The sequence below is a fragment of the Lagenorhynchus albirostris genome, chromosome 5, assembly GCF_949774975.1.
Source record: "Lagenorhynchus albirostris chromosome 5, mLagAlb1.1, whole genome shotgun sequence".
Taxonomy (NCBI): Eukaryota; Metazoa; Chordata; class Mammalia; order Artiodactyla; family Delphinidae; genus Lagenorhynchus; species Lagenorhynchus albirostris.
The window spans coordinates 90401983-90427704 of record NC_083099.1 but is presented as its reverse complement, the minus strand read 5'-3'; the positions used below and the strand labels follow the sequence as shown (position 1 = coordinate 90427704).

General features: G+C 39.1%; 1 protein-coding gene across 1 annotated transcript in view; it reads right to left on the bottom strand.

Annotated features, from left to right (window-relative positions):
- The window catches only part of MYH15 (myosin heavy chain 15), a 185666-nt gene that overhangs the window by 74564 nt on the left and 85380 nt on the right, over positions 1-25722 (bottom strand). The window contains 12 exon segments of the mRNA XM_060149051.1: positions 1110-1414; positions 1417-1498; positions 5283-5373; positions 8492-8637; positions 10288-10391; positions 10394-10463; positions 11834-11989; positions 11992-12080; positions 16814-16820; positions 18680-18935; positions 22765-22901; positions 24715-24838. Of these exon segments, the coding sequence (XP_060005034.1) occupies positions 1110-1414; positions 1417-1498; positions 5283-5373; positions 8492-8637; positions 10288-10391; positions 10394-10463; positions 11834-11989; positions 11992-12080; positions 16814-16820; positions 18680-18935; positions 22765-22901; positions 24715-24838 (1567 nt within the window).

Sequence of the window (25722 nt, the reverse complement as noted above, 5' to 3'; positions counted from 1 at the left end):
AGTTTTATGATTTTATACTTCCTACTAAAATGTACAGAAACAGAAGAGTTCCTGAGGATGAATGAGAGGCAAAGAGTATGAAGAGAGTGAGGTCTTCCAGGGCTCACTTGGCCTGACAAAAGGAGATGAAGCCTACAAGGGCAAGGAGTGAGAATATTTTCATTGTTGAGGACAGAATCGATACAAAATGCAGAATACAGAAGAGACGGAGGAAGAGAGGTCCTAAGTCCTCACTAGATTTATATTTTAAGATAATTGGAGGTGGGTTGGCAGGGACAGTGGAAAGAAAGAGAAGGAAAAGCAGGGTAGTTGTGTTTCTACTCAACGTGGTCTTTAAAGGAAATTAATGCTAAACGTTTCAGGAGTCACTCAGTATCTGAAGAAATTCTACATTTTTCTGACCACCGTCCATAAAGATCAAGCTTTATTGTTGGTTCGTCTTTCCCAGGTGATTATAAATTCTGCTCACAAGGACAATTTGGCACCAGCTACTTGCTCTGTGTGACCTCAAGCAAGGCTCCTCTCAACTGCCAGGAGGTAAGGCAGCTCTCACCTGTGATCTGATACTAGTCATTCAAGATGAGAGCTGGCAGTGTAGAGATTAATGGGCTCAGTGAAGAAAGAACATGTGATAAAGTTTCTCCTAGTGTTGGCTCATTAAAGAGATGCCAGAGGACATGAAGGAGAAAAAGTCCTCTCCTCCCCGCAAAGCTATTTGTGCCGCCATTTGTTCAGAAGGACTCAAAGTACCTGAGCCCCACCGTGGAGTGCTCCCAACTCAAAGCCATCCTTCAAGAGAGAAGCACCACTCATGAGCTAGTGGTTTCATTTGTCCAGTCTACTTACTACATCATCACTAGAGAGACCCACAAGGAACATGGACTGGAATTCCAATGAAACCAGAAGCCACTGTCAGGCTACCTTCAGGGGATGGTCATGTGACTTTAACAATCACTGAGATTAGACCTGATCTAGCCAATCTGAAGATCTCTAGCCTCCACTAGCAAATACTCTTGAGTCACCAATTTGCTTTAACTTTCTTTTCCTTCCCCTCCTCTGCCTACTTCCATGTCCTAAATCCTCAAGGAGGGCTTGGCAATGTTCCTTACCTTAGCTCTGGTCATCTGCTCAACATGGGTCAGGACATCATTCACTTTGAGCTGCAGGTCACTCTTGTCTTTTTCCAGTGTCTGCTCAACCTGTTGTAGATTTTCTACCTGGCTCTCCAGCTCAGCCAGGCTGTCTCCATGCCTCTTCTTCAAAGAGGCAGAGGTTGCCTCAAAGTGCAGTGTGGACTCTTCCATGTCTCAGCGGAGCTTCTGGAATTTTGTTTCTTGTTTCTTAGTTATTTCCAGTTGAGCCAAACTGGCCCCTGCTGTCTCCTCCAGCCCCTCATTCAGGTCTTCCAGCTCTCGGTGAGGTCAGTTCTCTCCTTTTCTACCTTGGCTTGAGTGGTCCTTTAAGCTTCCAGTTCGTCTTTCAAAACCTGTATCTGAGCCTGTAGCAATAAATAATTTTGATTTTACTAAGCACTTGTAGCATATTTTATATTCAAGAGTTCTACTGTATTTTTTTTTTATTTCTCACAACTAACACTTTTGGTTCTCATTTTATAGTTAAAGAAGATAGAATACAGAGAAATTAAATGATTTGATCCAAACCAATACCAAGAGCAGGATTAAAATTTGTAATTCCTCTCAATTTCCCAGGCTTTGGTGATAAGCAACCTCATTATACTATATACATGTAGAGGAAATTTTAATAAAGAGCACTTTCCAAAGGAATAGAAAATATTTTTCATATAACAAGGAATCATTTTAAAGAGAGCTTATTAAAAAATAACATGATGAATGTTATATATAATACCTCATTTATCTAGAATTTGCTTACCTGACAACCTCAACTATTGGAAACTTGGGCAAAAATCTGATTAATAGACTAAATATTTTGAGTTCAAGCAGCTAACTCACAAGCATCAATTTAATTTTACACACAATTCTGACAAACCTGGTTACTTGGTTTCTTAGTCTGTAGGTGATTTAAGGTAGCAGGAAAATTGAAATAAAAAATAATTTTAATTTGGTGGAGGAATGAGACTACTAAAGTGGATAGTAATCTGATATCATTAGAAGCAGAATTATAAGACAAAGAAAAGAAGTGATAAGAACTCTCAGAGCCCAAAAGTCTTTCAGTGTAACGGCAAAGAGCTCGACAAATCTTGATAGCATCATTGTGGGACAGTACAGTAAAACCAAGGATGGTGGGCTTCCCTGGTGGCGCAGTGGTTGAGAATTTGCCTGCCAATGAAGGGGACATGGGTTCGAGCCCTGGTCTGGGAAGATCCCACATACCGCAGAGCAACTAGGCCATGAACCACAACTACTGAGCCTGCGCGTCTGGAGCTTGTGCTCCGCAACAAGAGAGGCCACGACAGTGAGAGGCCCGCGCACCATGACGAAGAGTGGCCCCTGCTCGCCGCAACTAAAGAAAGCCCTCACACAGAAACGAAGACCCAACACAGCCAAAAATAAATAAATTAATTAATAAAATAAAATTAAAAAAAAAAACAAGGATGGTCATTAACATCACCTTAAATAATTAGGCATAGGTTAGAGTATAGGGAAAAAAGGATAACTTCTATTTTAGAATATTAAAAATTTCATTAAATAAGAGTATGATTGCTGAGAGGAAGCTAATTTCTAGACCAGCCCATTAAGTAAGGCTATCTAATCTGTAGATGAGTTATGACAGAGAAGGTGCCAAAAAATGTATGATTTCCACATCCAGGTAATCGTGATCCCCTTCCAATTAGTTATCTTGGGATCCAATACCTTTATTTATAACAATACTGTCACTGAACCAAACATTTCTGAAACATTTCTTTAGAAATAACCTTTAGTGCTACAGTAATCAAGACAATATGGTACTGGCACAAAAACAGAAACATAGGTCAATGGAACAAGATAGAAAGCCCAGAGATAAACCCATGCACCTATGGTCAACTAATCTATGAAAAAGGAGGCAAAGATATACAATGGAGAAAAGACAGTCTCTTCAATAAGTGGTGCTGGGAAAACTGGACAGCTACATGTAAAAGAATGAAATTAGAACACTCCCTAACACCATACACAAAAATAAACTCAGAATGGATTCGAGATCTAAATGTAAGACTGGACAGTATAAAACTCTTGGAGGAAAACATAGGCAGAACACTCTTTGACATAAATCACAGCAAGATCTTTTTTGATCCACCTCTTAGAGTAATGGACATAAACACAAAAATAAACAGGTGGGACCTAATGACACTTAAAAGCTTTTGCACAGCAAAGGAAACCATAAACAAGATGAAAAGACAACCCTCAGAATGGGAGAAAATATTTGCAAATGAATCATCAGACAGAGGATTAATCTTCAAAATATATAAACAGCTCATGCAGCTCAATATTAAAAAAACAAACCACCCAATCCAAAACTGGGCAGAAGACCTAAATAGACATTTCTCCAAAGAAGACATACAGATGGCCAAGAAGCACATGAAAAGCTGCTCAACATCACTAATTATTAGAGAAATGCAAATCAAAACTACAATGAGATATCACCTCATACCACTTAGAATGGGCATCAACAGAAAATCTATAAACAACAAATGCTGGAGAGGGTGTGGAGAAAAGGGAACCTTCTTGCACTGTTGGTGGGAATGTAAATTGATACAGCCACTATGGAGAACAGTATGGAGTTTCCTTAAAAAACTAAAAATAGAATTACCATATGATCCAGCAATCCCACTGCTGGGCATATACCCAGAGAAAACCATAATTCAAAAAGACACATGCACCCCAATGTTCATTGCAGCACTATTTACAAGAGCCAGGTCATGGAAGCAACCTAAGTGCCCATCGACAGACAAATGGATAAAGAAGATGCGGTACATATATACAAAGGAATATTACTCAGCCATAAAAAGGAATGAAATTGAGTTGAATGAAATTTGTTGAGACGTGGATGGATCTAAAGACTGTCATACAGAGTGAAGTAAGTCAGAAAGAGAAAAACAAATATTGTATATTAATGCATGTATGTGGAACCTAGAAAAATGGTACAGATAAACCAGTTTGCAGGGCAGAAGTTGAGACACAGGTGTAGAGAACAAACGTACGTATGGACACCAAGGGGGGAAAGCCACGGGGGGGTGGCGATGGTGGTGTGATGAATTGGGCGATTGGGATTGACATGTATACACTGATGTGTATAAAACTGATGACTAATAAGAACCTGCAGTATAAAAAGACAAAAAACAAACAAAAAACAACTAATACTAAACTATCTTTGGGTTATTTGTATGGAAATATGTTAATATAAATGTTTCAGACATTAAAAATAAAAAGAAATAACCTTTAGATAGTATTTTTTAAATCATCAGGGTAAGAAAATTTGTATTTTGGATAAATTGAACATTTTTTGGATAAAGTATCATTTGAAGAGAAGTCTGGTGAATATGATAGGCAGTCACTTGGAGATTAATATTGTCTGAAAGCTTGCCCATAAAGCAGTGAGACTGGTCTAATTTGGCTCAAAATATCTCAGAAGGTAATAATCAGAAAAAAGTTCCAAAATTATTTTGAATAATAGTTACATTAGTGAGGTAACTACTTACCTTCAAAGGAAAAAAATCCATCTGCATGTATACATGAGGAGTTAAACGTATCCATGCTTTAAATTACTTTATAATGTGGTCATATAGTATAAAACAGTTGCCTGATCTCAAACTTATAAATAGCTGCCCATTATCAAATAATGTTTTGAGGCTACAAGTAGCTACAAGACAGATTTTCAGCATAATTGCCTTCTAAGCACAAAAACTAATCATCATAAAAAATTAAATTGGTAGCATTGAATGCTTACCATGGGTCAGGCACTGAGCTTACCACTTAAATGTACTGTTGCATTTAATTTTAGCTCAAAGGTTGTCAGGAGGATTAATGAGTAAAAATGTAGATGTCCAGGGTTTTAGCACAATACCTAGTTTATGTCAAACGTTCAACAAATTAGCTACTTGTTTTTTTATTACCTTCGTGATTAGGAAATCTAAGCTTAAACAGTAATGTTCTCCAGAGTCACATATCTACAGAATGCCAGGTTACCTTCTCAACCACTGCTCTTTTCTGCCTCATCTATAGTTGGCTAGAGCTATGGGTACCTTGGCAGAGCGTTTGTCACTGAAGTGTCAATCATCACCCATGGAACTAACTACAGGTGCACACAGGTATTTGATAAATGATTACCTGGAGCTCTTTAACCATCTTCTGAAGATGAGCCACCAGGCCTTTCTCATTCTCCACCTTTGAGCTCATCTGATTCATTTCTAATTCTTTCCTGTTAGGGAAAAGAGGTATCAAGTGGAATTGCTCAGAGTAATAACATTTTGTTTAAATGTTCTTTAAATTATAGTAATAACACATGAAGTCATTCACTGTAAAAAATTCAACTATTACATCTATAGCTGAAGTCTTCTTGGCTATTATACCCAATCTCTCTTCCTTGCCTAGAGGTAACCACCATAATCAGTTCGGTGTGAATCCTCCAGACATTTTTCTGAGTATTGACATATGTTTGTGCTTATATATCAGTAGAAATAGTTTCATTTTCTTTACTGTGAAAGGTATAATACTGTATACATTTGAATTTATAATTCTACAACATTTTTAACCCAATAATACATGGAGATTTTTCCATGTTGACCTACACATAGATTACTTCACTTAAAAATTAACTGTGACATAGTAGTTTATGATTTAGATATCATGTGGTTATTTATCCATTTCCCTATTAATAAACATTGAGGTTTTCCCCCAAATTTTACTTTTACAAATAATGCTGTTCATATACATGCACCCTTGTGTACATGTGAGTGTCTCTACAGAGTGGATATTGAGCAGGGAATTGGTGCGTCGGGTATAGGTATGTGTTTAAAAACGTATAACCTTGCCCTTTGGCCTCCAATAGCAGTGTGAGGTTATTTCTCTACATTTACACTTAACATTAGCACACTTCTAAATTTTTCCTAATCTAACAGATTAGTATGTCATTGTTTTATAATGAATGTCCTTGTTTACTAGTGAGGACAGCATGTTATCAACTATGAGGATTTTAAAATGGGCAATAAAACAAATGAACTGTGTCCGTTGCCCATTTTTCTGTTAGGTTGTTCATCTAATTATTGAATTATAGATTTTCCTTTAATACTCTTGATCTTTATTTTTTGATATCTGCTGTAGATATTTCTCCCACTTTCTAATTTGCCCCAGTTTTATTTATGTTGGCTTTTGCCACATAAATGTTTAAAATGTCGAGGTATCAACATCAAATTTATCAATATATTCCTTTTATGCCTTTGGATTTTTGTGACTCATTCAGTCTGACCTGCCAGTTTCCTAAGACTTACCACCTATATTGTCTTTTAATGGTTTTGTTTTTTAATGGTTTTTGCTGTTTTTTTTTAATTGAAGAACATTTAACAGGAGATCTACCCTCTCAACAAATATTTAAGTGTACAATTTTATTAACTATAGGCACAACATTGTATGTCACTCTAGAACTTAATCATCTCTAGAACTTAATCATCTTGCACGATGGAAGCTTTATGCCCATTGAAGAGCAACTCCACCTTTCCCCCTGCCTCCAAGCCCCTGGACGCCACCATTCTACTCTGTTTCTATGAGTTTGGGATGCCTCATATAAGTGGAATCATGCACTATTTGTCCTTCTGTGACCGACTTATTGCATTTAGCATAATGTCCTCCAGGTTCACCCATGTTGTTGCATACGGCAGGATTTCCTTTAAAAAGAGGCTGAATAATGTTCCATTAAATGTATACACCACATTTTCTTTACCCATCCATCCATCAGTGGGCATTTAGGTTGTTTCCATATCTTGGCTATGGTGAATAATGCTGCATTTTCTAATGATTTTAAAGCTTGATTTTTGCATTTAATTCTTTAATGAAACTGGATTTTGTGTTTGTGTGAATAGCGTGAGGAAGAAATTTAACTTTTATCTCAGAAGATGAAGAGTTTATAATCTGTGTTATTTATTAAGTATTCTATCCTGTCATCACCATTTTAAAATGCCACATTTTCATGTATTGTCTCCATATATACATAGGTCCATTTAGAGAAAATGCTGTATAATAAATTTATCATTTCCTGAAAACATGGGTTTCTGAAATGCCAGAGCTCTTTGACCTGTGGCCTGCAAGGACATAGAGTATCATTTTCACTTTGCTGAGCTGAAACACAATCTTCAAAATTGAATGCTTAGGGAACTCTATCATCATTTTACCTTTCACTGTTCCGTTACATTCATAGGGTTACTTATTTCATCTTTTCCTACCTATCAGGTCGGAAACACCTATCAAGTTCAGTAACTTATTGGCAGGCTATTAATCAAGTCTGACCACAAGCATGTGTAATGGAAACTCATGTACACAGACAGGAAAACCAGAAGCTCATAGTTGCTCACTTGACTTTCTTCTTCACTGTGGGCTCCAATAACCAGTGGGCTCCCAGCTTTAACCTGGCCTTATCTCACTCTTAGATCTCACTGTTTCCCTCTCTTATTTGATCTATTCCAAATAACTGGAAAATTCCTAATCGTTAGAAGAAAGTCTAGCTGGGGACTCCCCTGGCAGTCCAGTGGTTAAGACTATGGGTTCCCACTTCAGGGGGCATAGGTTCAATCCCTGGTCAGAAAACTGAGATACTGCATGCTGCATAGCTCAGCCAAAATTTTTTTAAAATATGGAGAAGAAGAAGAAAGTCTAGCTGAACAGAGGAAGACAAAAGGGACAAGGTGAGAAAATCCATTTCACTGAATGATGAAACTAAACTGAGAGGGCCGTCTTGCCCTGAGCTCCTTGGGAATCCATGTGAACTGAAGATCTACTGATTTTGATCATGTTATGTTTTGCTTTCAATTTTAAGGTTTAATACTTATACAGTAAATTATTTGACCAAAAAAAGTTAGATAAATGTTAATGAGGTTATATCTGGCAAATAAGTTTTGTTTTGTTTTTTTTTTAAATGATCAGATGTTATATGGGACTTCACATTAGGATTTATTTTCTATTTTTTTTTTTTTACTTTAGGCCATTGGTCTTATCATGAGTAAAAGAAGTGAGCGATTTTTATTTTGACTTGTAACTTCAAATTCCAATAATTCGCATCTCCTGTGCCTTACACCTTTCATTCGCATCTACTGGTCAGCCTTCTCAGTTACTTTCTTGTAGGGTATTACATAATTATAAAAAGAAAGTTCACATAAAGTCTAGCAAAAGAAAAAAAAATCAATTTCCTAGGCTTGTTATCCTTCTTATCCTCCCCTTCAGGTCTTAAGACATCTGGCCCTAGGGTCATGAGGATAAATGACATGAGAGAGCTGTTTCCTCCAATAAAAGGTCTCCCAGAATCTCGAGTCAACAGAAAGGTGACTCACCTCCTCAGCTTTCCTGCTAGCTGCAGCTGCCTGCTCTCCAGGTCCTCCATGCTTTCCCGGTTCAGCTTTACCTCGCCCTCCAGTTTGCACCTTTCCTTTTCCCAGTTCATTCTCGCTTTGCTCTCCTGTTCAAGGGCACCCTCAAGCTGACAGAAGGAGACATTATTGAGCCCAATAAATAAGTAAAGTTTATACTTTACTAGATGTGTTCATTAACCACTTACCTTCTGGAAAAAGAAAGAAAAATACAAGCAGAGTCTGTAAATGATGCCCAGTTATGTAGATATTTTAAAATAAATATTGTACACATCAATAGGACAACAAAAGTATCTAGAAATCACGGTGATGAAGGAAAACTTTAAAGATTAAGGAATACGTGTTCTAGCCTACAGAAGAAGCCAATAATAGATGCCTAGTGAGCCGTTGTTTGATTGCTTTCCAGTGATGGGAAGCTCACTTCTTCACATGGCAGCTCATTTCATGGGTAGATAAGTCCATTTACTCAGGAGCACTTCTTCATAAGAAGCCAAAGTAGTCTCTGTAAGTTCATCCCACCGGCCTCAGCCCTGCTCCCTGGAGCAGCACCAAGCAAATCTGTCTCCACATGATCATTCACGAATATTAGCAGCTGTCCTGAGTCTCCCAACTCAGTATCACTGACCCTTTCAAACGCATCTCACATGGCATGATTTCCACACCCTCCTTTACCACCTTGGTACCCTCTATGGTCCATAACATTGTGTCATATTCTGGTACCTCCAACAAGGTGATCAGAACATTCAAGTTCTGTCTGTAGTGTTGCCAACCATGATGTTGAGGTTAGCTTAGCGGGAGGCTAAATAACAGTTACAATATGGCTAGTTTTCAGTGATATATTTACTTTGCCACAATAGAAGCTATTTCCTGTGACTAGCAAAAGATATAAAATTCGAATAGGGGAGAAGGGGGAATTTCTGGAGGGTATATGCAAAAACCTGAAAATAAATGAACTCTGCGAGAGAACAAGTGTGTGTGTTGTTTGCACACAACCAATAAATCCCCATATTGAGGCTTTGTGAGATATGTATCAGTGGAAATAGGAAGAGAAGTGAGACGACTAATAGGTAATAGAGGAAACTGATAGAAAGGCATGAGGAAAAAGAAGCAGATAATAAAAAAAAAAACCCTAACCACCCTTGTCAGCAATTTAATAAAGGCTAAGCTTTGGGGACTAATAAAACAGTGAATGCACACACTGTCAGCTGGGAGGAAACAGGAAGAGTGATGAACCTAACCACTGAGACTCGTCTGAAGCATCTTTATTTCACAGGGTATTTGGAGGCAGAACAGGGGCACCATCTCCAGAATCTTACAAGTGTTTTCCAATAGTGTTGGTAGAACACAGCTTGTGACTTACATATCTTTTTACTTTAATAAACCTCAGTGCATGGCTGGAGACACAACAGGGCCTTAAAGCAATCCTTCAGTACTAGTGTCAGATAAAGCGCCAACATATCTGAGGGGCAAAACACCAGGTTCTGTGGGGAACAGTCAGTCAGATTGATACCCCTTCACGACTCATCTCAGTGTTCTCCCACTGCCCAGGGTTGTGTGAAAGTTGCATATAAAAACAGACAGATTACATGCTGGGGCCTTTCTTCTACTGTAGTGGCTCACCTCTTATTTCTAAATAATGAGGGAAACTGACCATGCTACTAAGTTTTCCTGAAAATGTCAAGATAAATGAACTAAGTAAAATGTGGAGGTTTGTACAGATGTAGACACACAGCTAACTAGCAAGACATATCACTACTGACCTCGTTCGCTGGCTGCTCTAGTGTCAGCTTGGTTTTGCTCAGGGTGAGGGTTTTCTCCTCTTCCGCGTGCAGGTCCTCCAGGGTCCGCTGGCAGGCCTCCTGCGCACCCTGGCTGCTCGCTGAAGTTTGCTGACGTCCTCACTGAGAGACTCCACCTCCTCAGTCAGATTCTTAACCTGTGGGGAGAAGACGACAACAGTTCCATGAGAGCCACTTATGGAAGGTGGGGTATAAACACTAAGGGCCATCTCCTCTCTTTTCTAGGACCAAAAATCTCATGCGGTATCCACTGTCATAAAGAGCTAAATTTAGCCAAATTCCTGATGGACTTTTTAAAACTCTAAATTCACTTTTTCTTTTATACACAGACACAAATGATCTGTTAGCTCTCCTGGTCGGGGAATGGGGTATTCTGGTTAATCAAATATTATCAGCATAGTGGCTTCCCTGGTGGCGCAGTGGTTGAGAATCCGCCTGCCAATGCAGGGGACAAGATACTGGCCTGGGAAGATCCCACATGCCGCGGAGCAACTAGGCCCGTGAGCCACAACTACTGAGCCTGCGCGTCTGGAGCCCGTGCTCTGCAACGAGAGGTCGCGATAGTGAGAAGCCCACGCACCGCGATGAAGACTGGCCCCCGCTCGCTGCAACCAGAGAAAGCCCTCGCACAGAAACGAAGACCCAACACAGCCAAAAATTAATTAATTAAAAAAAATATATATATATATATTATCAGCATAGGTCAGTGGATGGCCAGTATTCAGAGTGTCGTATTATTTGTATAACAAGAACACCACTAAAGGTAATTTAGCTTTCTTTAGAGTATTCGGGGCAATATTAATCTTGTGCCTCAAACCCTAAGAAAGTGGCAGTTAAAGAGAGTTCCAGCTGATAAAATAGGCAAAGGTGTAAGCCATTTATATCAGGTCCAAGTGCTTTTTATGAAAGGGAACTGATGTACAAGAGTTGCTATTTAATCATATGCCAAAATTACGATATTATTCTGGAGGCTTTTTTTTTATCAAAGGTTTGATACAGACCCCTCAGCTGACTTCAGTCTATACACAGATGCACAAGATAAAAACCTCAGTTAAAATGAACAAAACATTAAGGTCCTTAGCTGGAATTAAAATGACATCTCAAGGTCAAGCTCCAAATCAACGACAGAGGTGGGAATTCAGACGTGTCCCAAATCACCTTTCAATAAACTGCATCCTGTTCCCTCTCCTTCCAAAAAAGGATACTTAGAGAGGCCCAATGAAACCATTTTGCTCTTTCTATCAGATTTCACATGCAATTAGATTGGAACAAATGAAAACGTTTCATTTGGGAGATTAAGTGGGGTTCCATAAATTCAAGTTGGAACTTTGAATTAGGATGGCACAGTTCACCAGATCCTTCATTTGATGCCAGTTCTGACTCCCAGTGCTGTAAAGTTGCGGACCACTGCGTTAATTAATATAAACAGAGCAAGTCTGGTCCTGGAGCCCGATTGAGAGTGTGGAATTCAGGCATCTAGGCCTTCCTGACATTATGGAAAAAGTACCTTGTACTCTGAAGCACGCTTCTCCTTCTGTGACTTTGCCAATAGTGTCTCCAGGTCATCGATTTCTTTCTTCTTCGACGCGGAACATTCATCTTCGAGTCTCCGCCCTCCGGCAGTCAGCTGGGAATTTACCTCCTCTTCTTCCTCCCCCCAACCCCCAACGCAGGCAGCGCCTGGACGCTGGCCTCCAGCTGGATCTTGGATTTAATCAGCGACTCGCACTGCTCTTCAGCATTTGCCAGGGTCTCTCGTTCCCGCCATGATGAGGAGAAAATTGTTGCCAACAGCTGGAAGTACTTTAACAGCTAGGCGAAATGCTGCTTAACACACAGCAGAGAGATAATTGCCTGTCCTCTGCCCGGCACTTTCACCTACCTTTCCTAAGCAGTTGAAATAATATTCCCAGTTCCCTGACCCTATGGTTGAGAAGTGGAGGAGTTGCTTGTGTTTGGAGGTGCTTTTGATCTTTCAGGCCATTCAGTAGATTAGATTACCTCTTCTAAAGCACTTAATAGAATCCTGGTGGGCTAAAGGAGCTAACGTGCCTCCAAAAATCAGTGATGTGCTGATTAAATCACAGCTACTGGAAGCATCCCTGCAGGCATATAGTTTGAGGGCGGTACCTGCTCAGAATATGGTCTTTTAAGAAAGTGGTGTTCCCTCAGACAATAGAATATTTATAATATTATTATAAGGACCCTGATGCACTTATTTAATATATAAGCATCTTCTAATAAATAGAGCTGGGCTGTATATTTTTTTATTCATAAGCTGAATTTACAATTCATGAGGTTCCTTGAATATCACTAACTAGACTTTACTATTATTTCCAACTAAAATATTTTTCTTGAAGGTTCTGCCAGCAGTAAATTCCCCAAGTTATAACCATAGAGTGTGCAATCCTCCTTCCTCTTATTTTTTCAAACATACTGCTGCCAGCTCTCACTGTGTGGCCCACTCTTTCTGTGTTATGGTCCAAGTCAAAAAAGAAGGGGCCGATTGCTTTTTGCTACAAAAGCACCTGTGTAACTTTGAACTCCTTTCATTTGTCTCCATTTAGAGGCTAAATAAAACCTCTTTTTTGTGAGCAAGTTCTTAATTACTAGAGGTCTTGTTGTGACATAACTTCACACATATCTCCATATTTCATCTTTAGACCTCATCCATCCTCTGCAATTTGGGCAATCAATTACCTAACTATTTGCTTGGCTTACGTTGTTTCATCTACTTAGATCAAGAGCAGAGAAGGGCAAAAATCCAGGCTATTGGATCCTGGCTAACTCTCAGCCTGTCTGCCCAACAAATGGGGCTCAAAGAGGCACAGATGGGGGAGGTATAAAATAGTGAATCCCCAACATCATTGAAGACCCAAGAGAAAGGCTAAACTAAAAACAAACAAAAATGTTAAGGATCCATGCATATCAGAGAAGCTTCCAATGCTTGAGCAATAATGGGGATATTTGATCTTAGCTCATCCCAGGTTGACAGGGAGAATAGCTCTTTGCTCTCTTCCATTCAGCACTTGTACAGTACCTGTCACCATCACCAAATGAAGCCAACAATCCAATCGACCATCATCGATCCTCTCATTTAACATGATGGCAGGTTTGGGGCCAGCTGAGCAGTGGTGTGACAGCTTAACAGTAGGGACATCCTTTCCCCAGTGGCAGTTATTTTCTCATGTACTCACAGTGTTAATTGAAATGGGTTCACTCAGTGCTTCCGGTATTTTGAGTTAGTGAATAATTTGAAAAGAATCCTTGTTTCCTTGATTCCTACTGTATGGAGGTGTGTTTCTTAAAAATCAATGAGATAAAAAAAAATCAATAAGATAAAATATTTCATAGCCAGGTCAGCTTTTTAAATCAGTTACAATTTGAACTCATCTCAGCCTTCCAGGACTTGCCCTGCAATTGGCTTCATGTGTCTCCTATGCTCCCCACAATGATCTTTATTCATGTATCCCAGACTTTTACCCACCTTTCCCTTCACAAGTTGGGTGTATTTCTATCCCCACATCAGCCCAGGTAGTACTGGCCACTCTTTTTGTTGAGAGGAAGAATGATGAAAACTAGGAGGCCAGGTCTCATCCTAGGCTCCCTGTGTCCTAAGCCAGACAAAATATGATATTACAAACCGTGATTCTCACAATATGGATCTTAATGTAGGTTTGGAGCGGGGCCTAGGAATCTGTATTTCTAACAAGCATCCCAGGTGAGGCTGATACACACTAAAGTTCTTGAACCACTGCTATATTAAATATGTATCAGAAATGTGGGTCTGAATGTAAACTCTCGTAAAATATGGCCTATTGGAACACTGATGGGTAGCAGAGTCCCAAAAGAAACGAATAACTTCGGTCAGCCTAAAACTACTAAATTTTCTGTTTTCCATAAGTCCAAAAAGCAGGAAAAAATACAATATGTTTATATAATGTATTTGAACCCAGTATTATTTAACTTAGCACTGTGCTAAGTGCAGTGGAGAGTACAATAAAGGTGGATAAAATTTCATACCTGCCTTTGGGATGTAACAGTAGTCCTGGTAGCTAGAGAAGAGGAATAAAAAAGGGAGTGAATAAGGGCACATCGGCATCAGATTAGAGATGGAGGCTCAGATGCCTGGGCCAAGCGTTTGGATCCTATAATGCACATATTGCAGGATCTGAAGCTTGTTCATCAGGGAAGCAACATATTTGTTCAAGACAATGGTTCTCAATCCTGGCTGGATATCAGAATCACCCATACAGATGATTTGGACCCACACAAGACCCACTTAGTCAAAGTATCTGAGAGTGGAGTCTAGGCACCTTTCTTTTTATTTGTTAATGCTTCACAAATAACTTTGATGCAAAGTCAAGGTTGAAAACTGCTGTTTTAAGAACTCACCTCATTGTGATATTGACTTGGACTGGGAAAGGGCAAGTAGGGAGATCTAAATCAGGAAAACCAGTTAGGGGCATACTGCAATAATCCTGAAGGTCTCAGTAAAGCTTTTCTCAGGACCTATTAAGATCCTATCTTTTTTTTTTTTAACACCTTTATTGGAGTATAATTGCTTTACAATGGTGTGTTAGTTTCTGCTTTATAACAAAGTGAACATATACATATGTTCCCATATCTCTTCCCTCTTGTGTCTCCTCCCTCCCACCCCTCTAGGTGGTCACAAAGCACCGAGCTGATCTCCCTGTACTATGCGGCTGCTTCCCACTAGCTATCTATTTTATGTTTGGTAGTGTATATATGTCCATGCCACTCTCTCACTTTGTCACAGCTTACCCTTCCCCCTCTCCATATCTTCAAGTCCATTCTCTAGTAGGTCTGTGTCTTTATTCCCATCTTACCCCTAAGTTCTTCAGGACCTTTTTTTTTTCCATATATATGTGTTAGCATATGGTATTTGTTTTCCTCTTTCTGACTTACTTCACTGTGTATGACAGACTCTAGGTCCATCCACCTCACTACAAATAACTCAATTTTGTTTCTTTTTATGGCTGAGTAATATTCCATTGTATATATGTGCCACATCTTCTTCATCCATTCATCCGATGATGGGCACTTAGGTTGTTTCTATCTCTGGGCTATTGTAAATAGAGCTGCAATGAACATTTTGGTACATGACTGTTTTTGAATTATGGTTTTCTCAGGGTATATGCCCAGTAGTGGGATTGCTGGGTCGTATGGTAGATCTATTTGTAGATTTTTAAGGAACCTCCATACTGTTCTCCACAGTAGCTTTATCAATTTACATTCCCACCAGCAGTGCAAGAGTGTTCCCTTTTCTCCACACCCTCTCCAGCATTTATTGTTCCTAGATTTTCTGATGATGGCCATTCTGACAGGTGTGAGATGATACCTCATTGTAGTTTTGATTTGCATTTCTCTAATGATTAATGATGTTGAGGATTCTTTCATGTGTTTGTTGGCAATCTGTATATCTTCTTTGGAGAAATGTCTATTTAGGTCTTCTGCCCATTTTTGGATTGGGTTGTTTTTTTGTTATTGAGCTGCATGAGCTGCTTGTACATTTTGGAGATTAATCCTTTGTCAGTTGCTTCATTTGCAAATATTTTCTCCCATTCTGAGGGTTGTCTTTTGGTCTTGTTTATGGTTTCCTTTGCTGTGTAAAAGCTTTTAAGTTTCATTAGGTCCCATTTGTTTATTTTTGTTTTTATTTCCATTTCTCTAGGAGGTGGGTCAAAAAGGATCTTGCTGTGATTTATGTCACAGAGTGTTCTACCTATGTTTTCCTCTAAGAGTTTGATAGTTTCTGGCCTTACATTTAGATCTTTAATCCACTTTGAGCTTATTATTGTGTATGGTGTTAGGGAGTGATCTAATCTCATACTTTACATGTACCTGTCGAATTTTCCCAGCACCACTTATTGAAGAGGCTGTCTTTTCTCCACTGTATATTCTTGCCTCCTTTATCAAAGATAAGGTGTCCATATGTGCATGGGTTTATCTCTGGGCTTTCTATCCTGTTCCATTGATCTATCTTTCTGATTTTGTGCCAGTACCATACTGTCTTGATTACTGTAGCTTTGTAGTATAGTCTGAAGTCAGGGAGCCTGATTCCTCCAGCTCCATTTTTCATTCTCAAGATTGCTTTGTCTATTCAGGGTCTTTTGTGTTTCCATACAAATTGTGAAATCTTTTGTTAGAGTTCTGTGAAAAATACCAGTGGTAGTTTGATAGGGATTACATTGAGTCTGTAGATTGCTTTGGGTAGTAGGGTCATTTTCACAATGTTGATTCTTCCAATCCAAGAACATGGTATAACTCTCCATCTATTTGTATCATCTTTAATTTCTTTCATCAGTGTCTTATAATTTTCTGAATACAGGTCTTTTGTCTCCATAGGTAGATTTAGTCCTAGATATTTTATTCTTTTTGTTGCAATGGTAAATGGGAGTGTTTTCTTAATTTCAATACAATCTTACCTTAAGAAACAGGAAACATCTCAAATAAACAACCTAACCTTGCACCTAAAGCAATTAGAGAAAGAAGAACCAAAAAACCCAAAGTTAGCAGAAGGAAAGAAATCATAAAGATCAGATCAGAAATAAATGAAAAAGAAATGAAGGAAACAATAGCAAAGATCAATAAAACTAAAAGCTGGTTCTTTGAGAAGATAAACAAAATTGATAAACCATTAGCCAAACTCATCAAGAAAAAAAGGGAGAAGACTCAAATCAATAGAATTAGAAATGAAAAAGGAGAAGTAACAACTGACCCTGCAGAAATACAAAAGCTCATGAGAGAGTACTACAAGCAACTCTATGCCAATAAAATGGACAACCTGGAAGAAATGGACAAATTCTTAGAAATGCACAACCTGCCAAGACTGAACCAGGAAGAAATAGAAAATATGAACAGACCAATCACAAGCACTGATGTTGCGACTGTGATTTAAAATCTTCCAAAAAACAAAAGCCCAGGACCAGATGGCTTCACAGGCAAATTCTATCAAACATTTAGAGAAGAGCTAACACCCATCCTTCTCAAACTCTTCCAAAACATAGCAGAGGGAGGAACACTCCCACACTCATCCTACGAGGCCACCATCACCCTGATACCAAAACCAGACAAAGATGTCACAAAGAAAGAAAACTACAGGCCAATATCACTGATGAACATAGATGCAAAAATTCTCAACAAAATAGTAGCAAACAGAATCCAACAGCACATTAAAAGGATCATACACCATGATCAAGTGGGGTTTATTCCAGGAATGCAAGGATTCTTCAATATATGCAAATCAATCAACGTGATACACCATATTAACAAATTGAAGGATAAAAACCATATGATCGGGCTTCCCTGGTGGCGCAGTGGTTGAGAGTCTGCCTGCCAATGCAGGGGACACGGGTTCGTGCCCCGGTCTGGGAAGATCCCACATGCCGCGGAGCGGCTGGGCCCGTGAGCCATGGCCGCTGAGCCTGTGCGTCCGGAGCCTGTGCTCCGCAACGGGAGAGGCCACAGCAGTGAGAGGCCCGTGTACTGCAAAAAAACAAACAAGCAAAAAAACCATATGATCATTTCAATAGATGCAGAGAAAGCTTTCAACAAAATTCAATACCCATTTATGATAAAAACCCTGCAGAAAGTAGGCATAGAGGGAATTTACCTCAACATAATAAATGCCATATATGACAAACCCACAGCAAACATCGTCCTTAATGGTGAAAAACTGAAACCATTTCCACTAAGATCAGGATCAAGACAAGGTTGCCCACTTTCACCACTCTTATTCAATATAGTTTTGGAAGTTTTAGCCACAGCAATCAGAGAAGAAAAAGAAATAAAAGGAATCCAAATCAGAAAAGAAGAAGTAAAGCTGTCACTGTTTGCAGATGACATGATACTACACATAGAGAATCCCAAAGATGCTACCAGAAAACTACTAGAGCTAAGCAATGAATTTGGTAAAGTAGCAGGATACAAAATTAATGCACAGAAATCTCTGGCATTCCTATACACTAATGATGAAAAATCTGAAAATGAAATTAAGAAAGAGCCTGTCTTTTGATTTGCTAATGGGTTACGTGCTAACTACAGAATTTGAATTAAGATCCAGAGCTTCCTGACTCCCATGATAGATTTCCATCTGTTTATATAGTTAAAACCCATCTAAAAGTTTGTCCCTTTTTCAAAGACATACTGTCAATGAAATCACTTCACTGTAAAGGGTGTCTCTCTAAGTGTTTCCACTGTCTGTGTTGGATGAAATTCTACAGTATTTGCATAGCACGTGCCTCTATTTTTTTTCAAGTCAATACTGCCTGCAAAACAAGGGAATCTAATTAGAAACTTGATTTGAAGAAGAAATGGTGGGGCTAGTCACAGCCTGCAGCTGAAGAAGCAAGTCATTCTTTTCCTGGTGTAGGGATATTTGCTTGGCTTTCAGCTCCTCCCTCGGAGATTCTGATTTCGCCAACGCTTTTTGCAGCTGCACACACTCTTCCTTCAGTCCAGCTACCTCCTTTCCCATTCCAGCAGATCTAACAAAAGGCTTGATCTTGAAGAAGAGCCTCATCCACGGCCAGCCCTTCACAGCCATGAAAGCTCTTACGTTCCACTGGATCAAAAGAAGTGCATCCCTAAGTTGAGGGGGAAAAAAAGAAAAGAAAAGAAAGTTAACCTAGACTATTTAAAAGAGTTACTTTCCGGATTTCCCTGGTGTTGGGTGGTTAAGAATCTGCCTGCCAATTCAGGGGACACAGATTCGATCCCTGGTCCAGGAAGATCCCACATGCTGCGGAGCAACTAAGCCCGTGCACCACAACTACTGAGCGTCCGAGCCACGTGTTGCAACTACCGAACCCGTGTGCTGCAACTACTGAAGCCCACATTCATAGAGCTCGTGCTCTGCAACAAGAGAAGCCATTGCAATGAGAAGCCCGTGCACTGTAATGAAGCGTAGCCCCCACTTGCTGCAACTAGAGAAAGCCCACACGCAGCAAGGAAGACCCAACGCAGCCAAAAATAAATAAAATTTAAAAAAATAAAAAAATTTAAAAGTAAAAGAGTTATTTTCCAAATTAAGATCCCTAATAAGCACATCTTTTTAGGAGTCATTATAAATCCTCATTAGTCTTCAAAGCACTTCTACATCCAAGCTCTCATCTGATTCTATCAAAAACCCTTTGAGGGACTTCTGGGGCTAACAATGTTGTGGACTATTTGTCCTGAAAATGTTTCCACTACAAACATCCTTTAAATGAGAGCTGACCCTTAAAGAGGGTAAGAACTATAGAGGGCGCTAAAAAAAAAAGCAGAGTGAAGAGTGAATGCTTGTACAGTTTGACCATCCTTATGGAAGGAGGAAGCCAGGCTTGGTATTGTAGGGTTTGTATTTTTATATCCTTGTGGATAAAGAGACAGGCTGTGATTTTCAAAGAATTTCACCCTTAATGAAAAGGAGGATTTAAAAATTCACCCACTGGCACAGAGAGAAGTCAAAGAGAAGCACATCTGATTTGGTCTGGGCTCAGAGTGAAGAAAAAAGATCCTACGCTAAGAATGTTTTTTATATACTATGAACCAGCACCACCGGCGTGTTTGAGATTTAAATTATACTACCTGATTAGTGTAGAAATACACAAGAAATTAGCATAATCATTTTTTTACACTGGTAATAAATACCCTTTGGGCCCTTGGGGAAAAAATACAAAAGTGCACTGAAGAAAATACCCTAAAATCAAGCACTAGAGATTTTCTTAAAGTCCCCTTGAAGATGAGCTTACAGTTCAAAATTACAAAACACATATAGAGGGACTTCCCTGGTGGCACAGTGGTTGAGAGTCCGCCTGCCGATGCAAGGGACACAGGTTCGTGCCCCGATCTGGGAGGATCCCACATGCCGTGAAGTGGCTGGGCCCGTAAGCCATGGCCGCTGGGCCTGTGCATCCGGAGCCTGTGCTCCGCAACGGGAGAGGCCACAACAGTGAGAGGCCCGCGTACTGAAAAAAAAAAAAAGAAAGGAATTAATCTAAACTGATTCAAGAAGAAAAAAATCTCAATAGGCTTATATCTATTAAATAAATTAAATCAAAATTGTAAAATCTTTCATGAAAGAAACACCAGATCTAGATGGTTTTATAGGCAAATTTTACCAAGCACTCAAAGGCAGATAATCAAAATAAATTGTTTCATGTTTTGAAAAGAGAAAATATTGCCTAACTCTTTTATGAGGTTAAGGTAACCTTGATTCAAAGTCAGATAACAGCAGAAGAAACAATTACAGGCCAAACTTATTCATGAACATTGAGGCAAAAATACTATAATACTATAAACCATCCCACAATGTATGAAAAATATCATATTTTATAAACAAAGTGGGTTTAACTTTTTTTAATCTATTAATTTAATTCAACACATTTATGGGTTAGATGCAAAAGAAGAATTTAACCCTTTCTTGGTAAACGTGCTTAACAAAATAAGATGGAACCAATGTCCTCTATACAATAAATCATATCTACCAAAAAAAAATCTACAGAAAACATGATATTAAGAGGAAAGCGATATCTTTCCCCAAAGTCAGAAATATGACTAAGTCTGGCAAAAGTTTTTGAAGTTGAAATACCACAAGTTGGTGAGAATATAGAGCCATGGGACTTTCATATACTTCTGGTAAAGAGCAAAACAGAAAGCATTTTGGCAACATCTCATAAAGTTGGAGTTGTGTATAGCCTAAAACCTAATAATTCATACCTTAGAGAAATGCCACTCAAAGTGTGGGCCTCAGTCAGCTGCTACCTAGGTACTATCAGCCAATGGACCAGCATTTTGAGTAACATTGCCCTCAAGAAACTCTTGCATATATGCAGGGGAAGACATTTACAAAAACATCACTGCAGAACTGTTTGTAATAGCAAAAACTTTTAAATAACTTAAGTTTACTTGAGCTGGGAAATGGATAAATAAATTGTGGTATATTCATATGATGGAATACTATATACCAGTTAAGATCAAAAATCTAACCTTAGATTTATCAACATTAATAAATTTAGAAGCTAGTACTGAATGTAAAGAACAAATTTTAAGATAATACACAGAGCATATTTATGTGAAGACTAAAAACATGCAAAATCATGTAACTTTTTAAGGACACCTGCATATCTCCACAGAACTTGGATCAAGGGAGAAATATGCAAGGGGCTTCAACTGAGTCTGTTAGTTTATTTTTTAAATATATTGTGAGTAACTACAGAAGAATGTTAAACTTTATATGCTTTATATATGAAATATGAATGAAACAGAGGGATAAAAACGAATTCAGGATCTCAGGAGCTAGGAATAGGATCTGGATCAAGGGAGAAATACACAAAGGTTTCAACTTTTTTAATTATTTATTTTTAAGAGAAAATGTTAGGAACTGATGTACTTTGATGATAGTTCCATGAGTATGCATTATAATATTTTCTGTATTTTTTGTATTTTAAATATTATATAATAATTCCTTTAAAGTCATTCTATGATTTAGAGAGAATGGATAGTAAAGACCTCATTTTAGAGATGAAGGAAGTGAACTTGAGAAATTAAGAGTCTTACCCAAGTTTACAAAACTGGTCATAGAAGGCATATCTCCTGAACCCCAAACTCTCATAAACTCCCACACCACATTGGGCACTGTATGGAGGTCACAGAAGACTCTTAGTAAATGTCTCTCTAATATCCTTGACATCACTATGTAATAATATTTTTCTTCTTCGGGGAAACAGAGGGAATTAACAGACTGTCAAGTAAGCAAATTATACCAAGACCTGTGGACCTCTCTCCAGAAGGTAAACTGTGCTATGGTAAAAAGTAAATACGACAACCACAGAATCCCTTACTCATAGTCCCTCTATTTGGAGATTTTGTTAGCTTGCTTTCCATGATTCTATTAAAGGTTTTCTTCTATTAAACAAAATCTATGCCTCAGTGTCCAGAGGTGATGATAAATGTCCCTAGTGAACCTGCCTGAAATGAAGTAACAGAGTTATGGTTACATGTCACCAAGAGTAAGTTTCTGACCCAGGGGAGGCTGTAAAGTGATCAGAACACCTACCTACTTTGCAGCAAACTTCCCCACAGAGCTGGCTGTGAGATGCATGCAAACACTTCTAGGTCTGCTTCTGTTTTGAATTATGAGTCACACTGCTCTCAGAGATCCAGACTTGGCCAATTATAAAGAATCCCTCCAAAGGGAAGACTGGAAGCAGTGCAAGAAATATCTGAGTTATGCTTATTCTTAGATAGGGTAATAGAAGCCCTTTGTGCTCTGTTTGGTGTTCCATAATTTTAAAAATTTCAAGTTAAGTCCCAGACTAAGCAGAGGTGGCAGAGCTCTTTACCCTGACCTATTGTAAGGCAATGAGCTAAAGTCACATTGACTGAGGCACACCATTACTCTAGCAGTGGGGACGCAGGGTGGGGATATCATACCTCTCTCCCAGAATCCTCTGGAATTTGATTTGCATCAATTTTCCCCGTACCCTGGCTTGGAACAATGTAAAGACTTTAGATGGTCTCTCATCTCTCACTGCTTTCAGTTGGCCCAGAAAGCCGGCTTTTAAAAACACCTAAAAGAAATGTCAGATGTTACTTCTACTCATAGTGGGCATTCAGTAAATGCCTGTTGAATGGCCCTGTGAGCGATTGATGTATTTGTTTATCAGTTCTACTACTTGTTAATATTTCTTAATGTGTAAAATGTAAATTCTAGAAAGTTTGGTTTTATAAACCTAAAGTTTGCCACACACACACAAAAAAACAACTTTATTTAATCCTGTGGTTATATTGGTTCCTTAAGAACTTAGACTATCCTCCTCCTGATCTATTAGTAATGTCTAGGTTGTATAGGGAACTTGGTTTACGTTTTAAGATAGGCCCAGGCAGGGGTCTGCACAGTTTTTCTGTAAAGGGCCAGATAGTAAATACTTTTAGGCTTTACAGGCCACACACAGTCTCTGTAGAACCTCCACTCCCACCCCCATCGCCCTCCTCCTCCACCTCCTCTCTTTCTTCTATTTCTTCTTCTTCCTCCTCTTTAAAAATAACCCTTAGAAAATGTCAAACTATATTCATCTAGGGGGGCCATATAAAAAATAGGCCATGGATATGACCCTTAGGCCATAACTTGCTGACCTCTGCTCTAGAGAAAGTCACTTTTGTCTTAGACAATAAAAAATACACATAAATATTTTTTCAAGAATCATTAGTAATGGCCAAGATGAGGTGAGTGAGGTACCTAAAGCACAAATTTTAAGGAAGCACTCACTTTCAGGGTTGTACAAGTCAGTACTTATACAACCTGAAGAGTGAGTGCTGCCTTAAATTTTGTGCCTTAGGAGGCTGTCTCAACTCATGCTAGTCCTGCCCTAGATGAGTAGTATACAGCAAAAATAACTAAACATACAAGGAAGCAAGGCACCAGGAGTGAAAATCAGCAGAAACAGACTCTCAGGTATTCAAAATGTGGGAGTTGAGTAATATTTTATAATCATGTCCAACAGAGTTCTTTTTCTTAAGCTCTTCATCCCAGACCCTCCAATTCTCCTTCAAATAATTTGGCCTTTATATGGATGTCATTAGAAACAACCTGATATTGACTAATGGATAAAACCAAATCTGTTAGTCAGAAGTTTCCCAAAATATGTGGATCATGTTAAGATCTTCAAGATGAAGCAGAATTTAGTGAATCACATTTAAGGAAATTAATTTTGGATTAATTTTTTGGATGGTAGGGTTGACCTTAACTTTTTTTTTTTTCCTGGGGTACGCGGGCCTCTCACTGCTGTGGCCTCTCCCGTTGCGGAGCACAGGCTCCGGACGCGCAGGGTCAGTGGCCATGGCTCACGGGCCCAGGCGCTCCGCGGCATGTGGGATCCTCCTGGACCGGGGCACGAACCCGCGTCCCCTGCATCGGCAGGCGGACTCTCAACCGCCGCGCCACCAGGGAAGCCCGACCTTAACATTTTTAGACAGTCTTTCAGAATTAATTTCCTGAAAGTGTACTTGTGGATGAATCAGTTCACATGCAGACAAGCAGTTATCTCCAGTAAGTTGGTTCAATTTTGTCTAGCTCTGATGTGTATACACATTTTCTAGCACACTAAAGTTGATTCAGTATTTTATATCTTGGCACAAACTTGCTTAGATGAATAATTATAAAAATGTAAATGTAGTCAAGACTGAGGTTCAAAAAACATTGAATTTTGAATTCGCTCTCTCAAATAGTGCTGAAGTTTTCAGTTTCACCGGAGCTCTGTTTATATTAGTTGTGGTCACAAGAGCTGTAGAATGCCTTATAATTGCACTTTCATGGGTATTTTAAGATACACAGACTTTCTTCCCACTCTTCTCCAAAAGCATTCTTTGTAGTTCTCTGGTTACCTTAGTGATTCCAAAGTGGTACTGTGTATGGTCTATCTCCAAGGAGCCAAGTAATTCTTCAGCTGCTTTTCTGCTGCTCACAAACTTGCTCTTTGGAAAGGCCCTTTGGTTCAGAATGTAGTACCTAATTTAAAATAAGTAAAGAATAAATCCTGAGGTTGAGGTGCAAATAAAGAAAAATCTGGACAAGTGAGACAAAAGGAGGTATATATAGACTTCCACCCCTCCTACCAATATGTTCAATTTTCACAAAACTCTTGGCAGTAATAGTGAGGATACGAGCAATAATTCCTTACTTTGGAATAATAGTTTGTACTTTTCATAGTGCTGTAGAGACCACCTCACTTGATTCTCGGCTCAATTAGGGAGGGAGGGAGGGAGAGACTAGGAGAAAGAGAAAGAAAGAGGCAGGCTTAAGTACATCTCTATCGTGCAGATAAGGAAACTGAAAAGCAGAGACGTTAAAGGTCTTTTCCAAGATTCCCTCACCCTAATGGTGAATTGGTGGAAAGCTAGAAATATACTTCTTAATTCTGACACAGGTACTCTTTCTACTCTACTCTACTTTGCTCACATTTGCTTGATCACCTATAATTTACACGTTTAGAATTTGGGAAATAGAAAGCAAAGGTGCCTCTTCTGCCTTCTGCTGCACTCCCTGCTGGCTTCCTTCCTCTCACAGGATTGCTAGTAAAGCAACAGCCTGCTTGGATGGCAGCTACGATTAAGTACATACAACATTTCAGAGACTCAATTCAGCCTCCATATCGTTCTTCTCTATATATTTCTTCTATATGTGGGTCTATTATCCAGTAATAGAGATTTAAGGATATTACATCTACATAGATGTTGGATTTAAGGGGAAATAATAATGGAACTCTGTCATCATATATCTCACCGCCACCAAAACACATCGATCTGTAGTCTGGAGGATATCAACCAAACAAATAATGCATGCCTAAACACTCCAAGAGAAGAAAACGAAATGGACTGCCCCAGGCTTCTTGG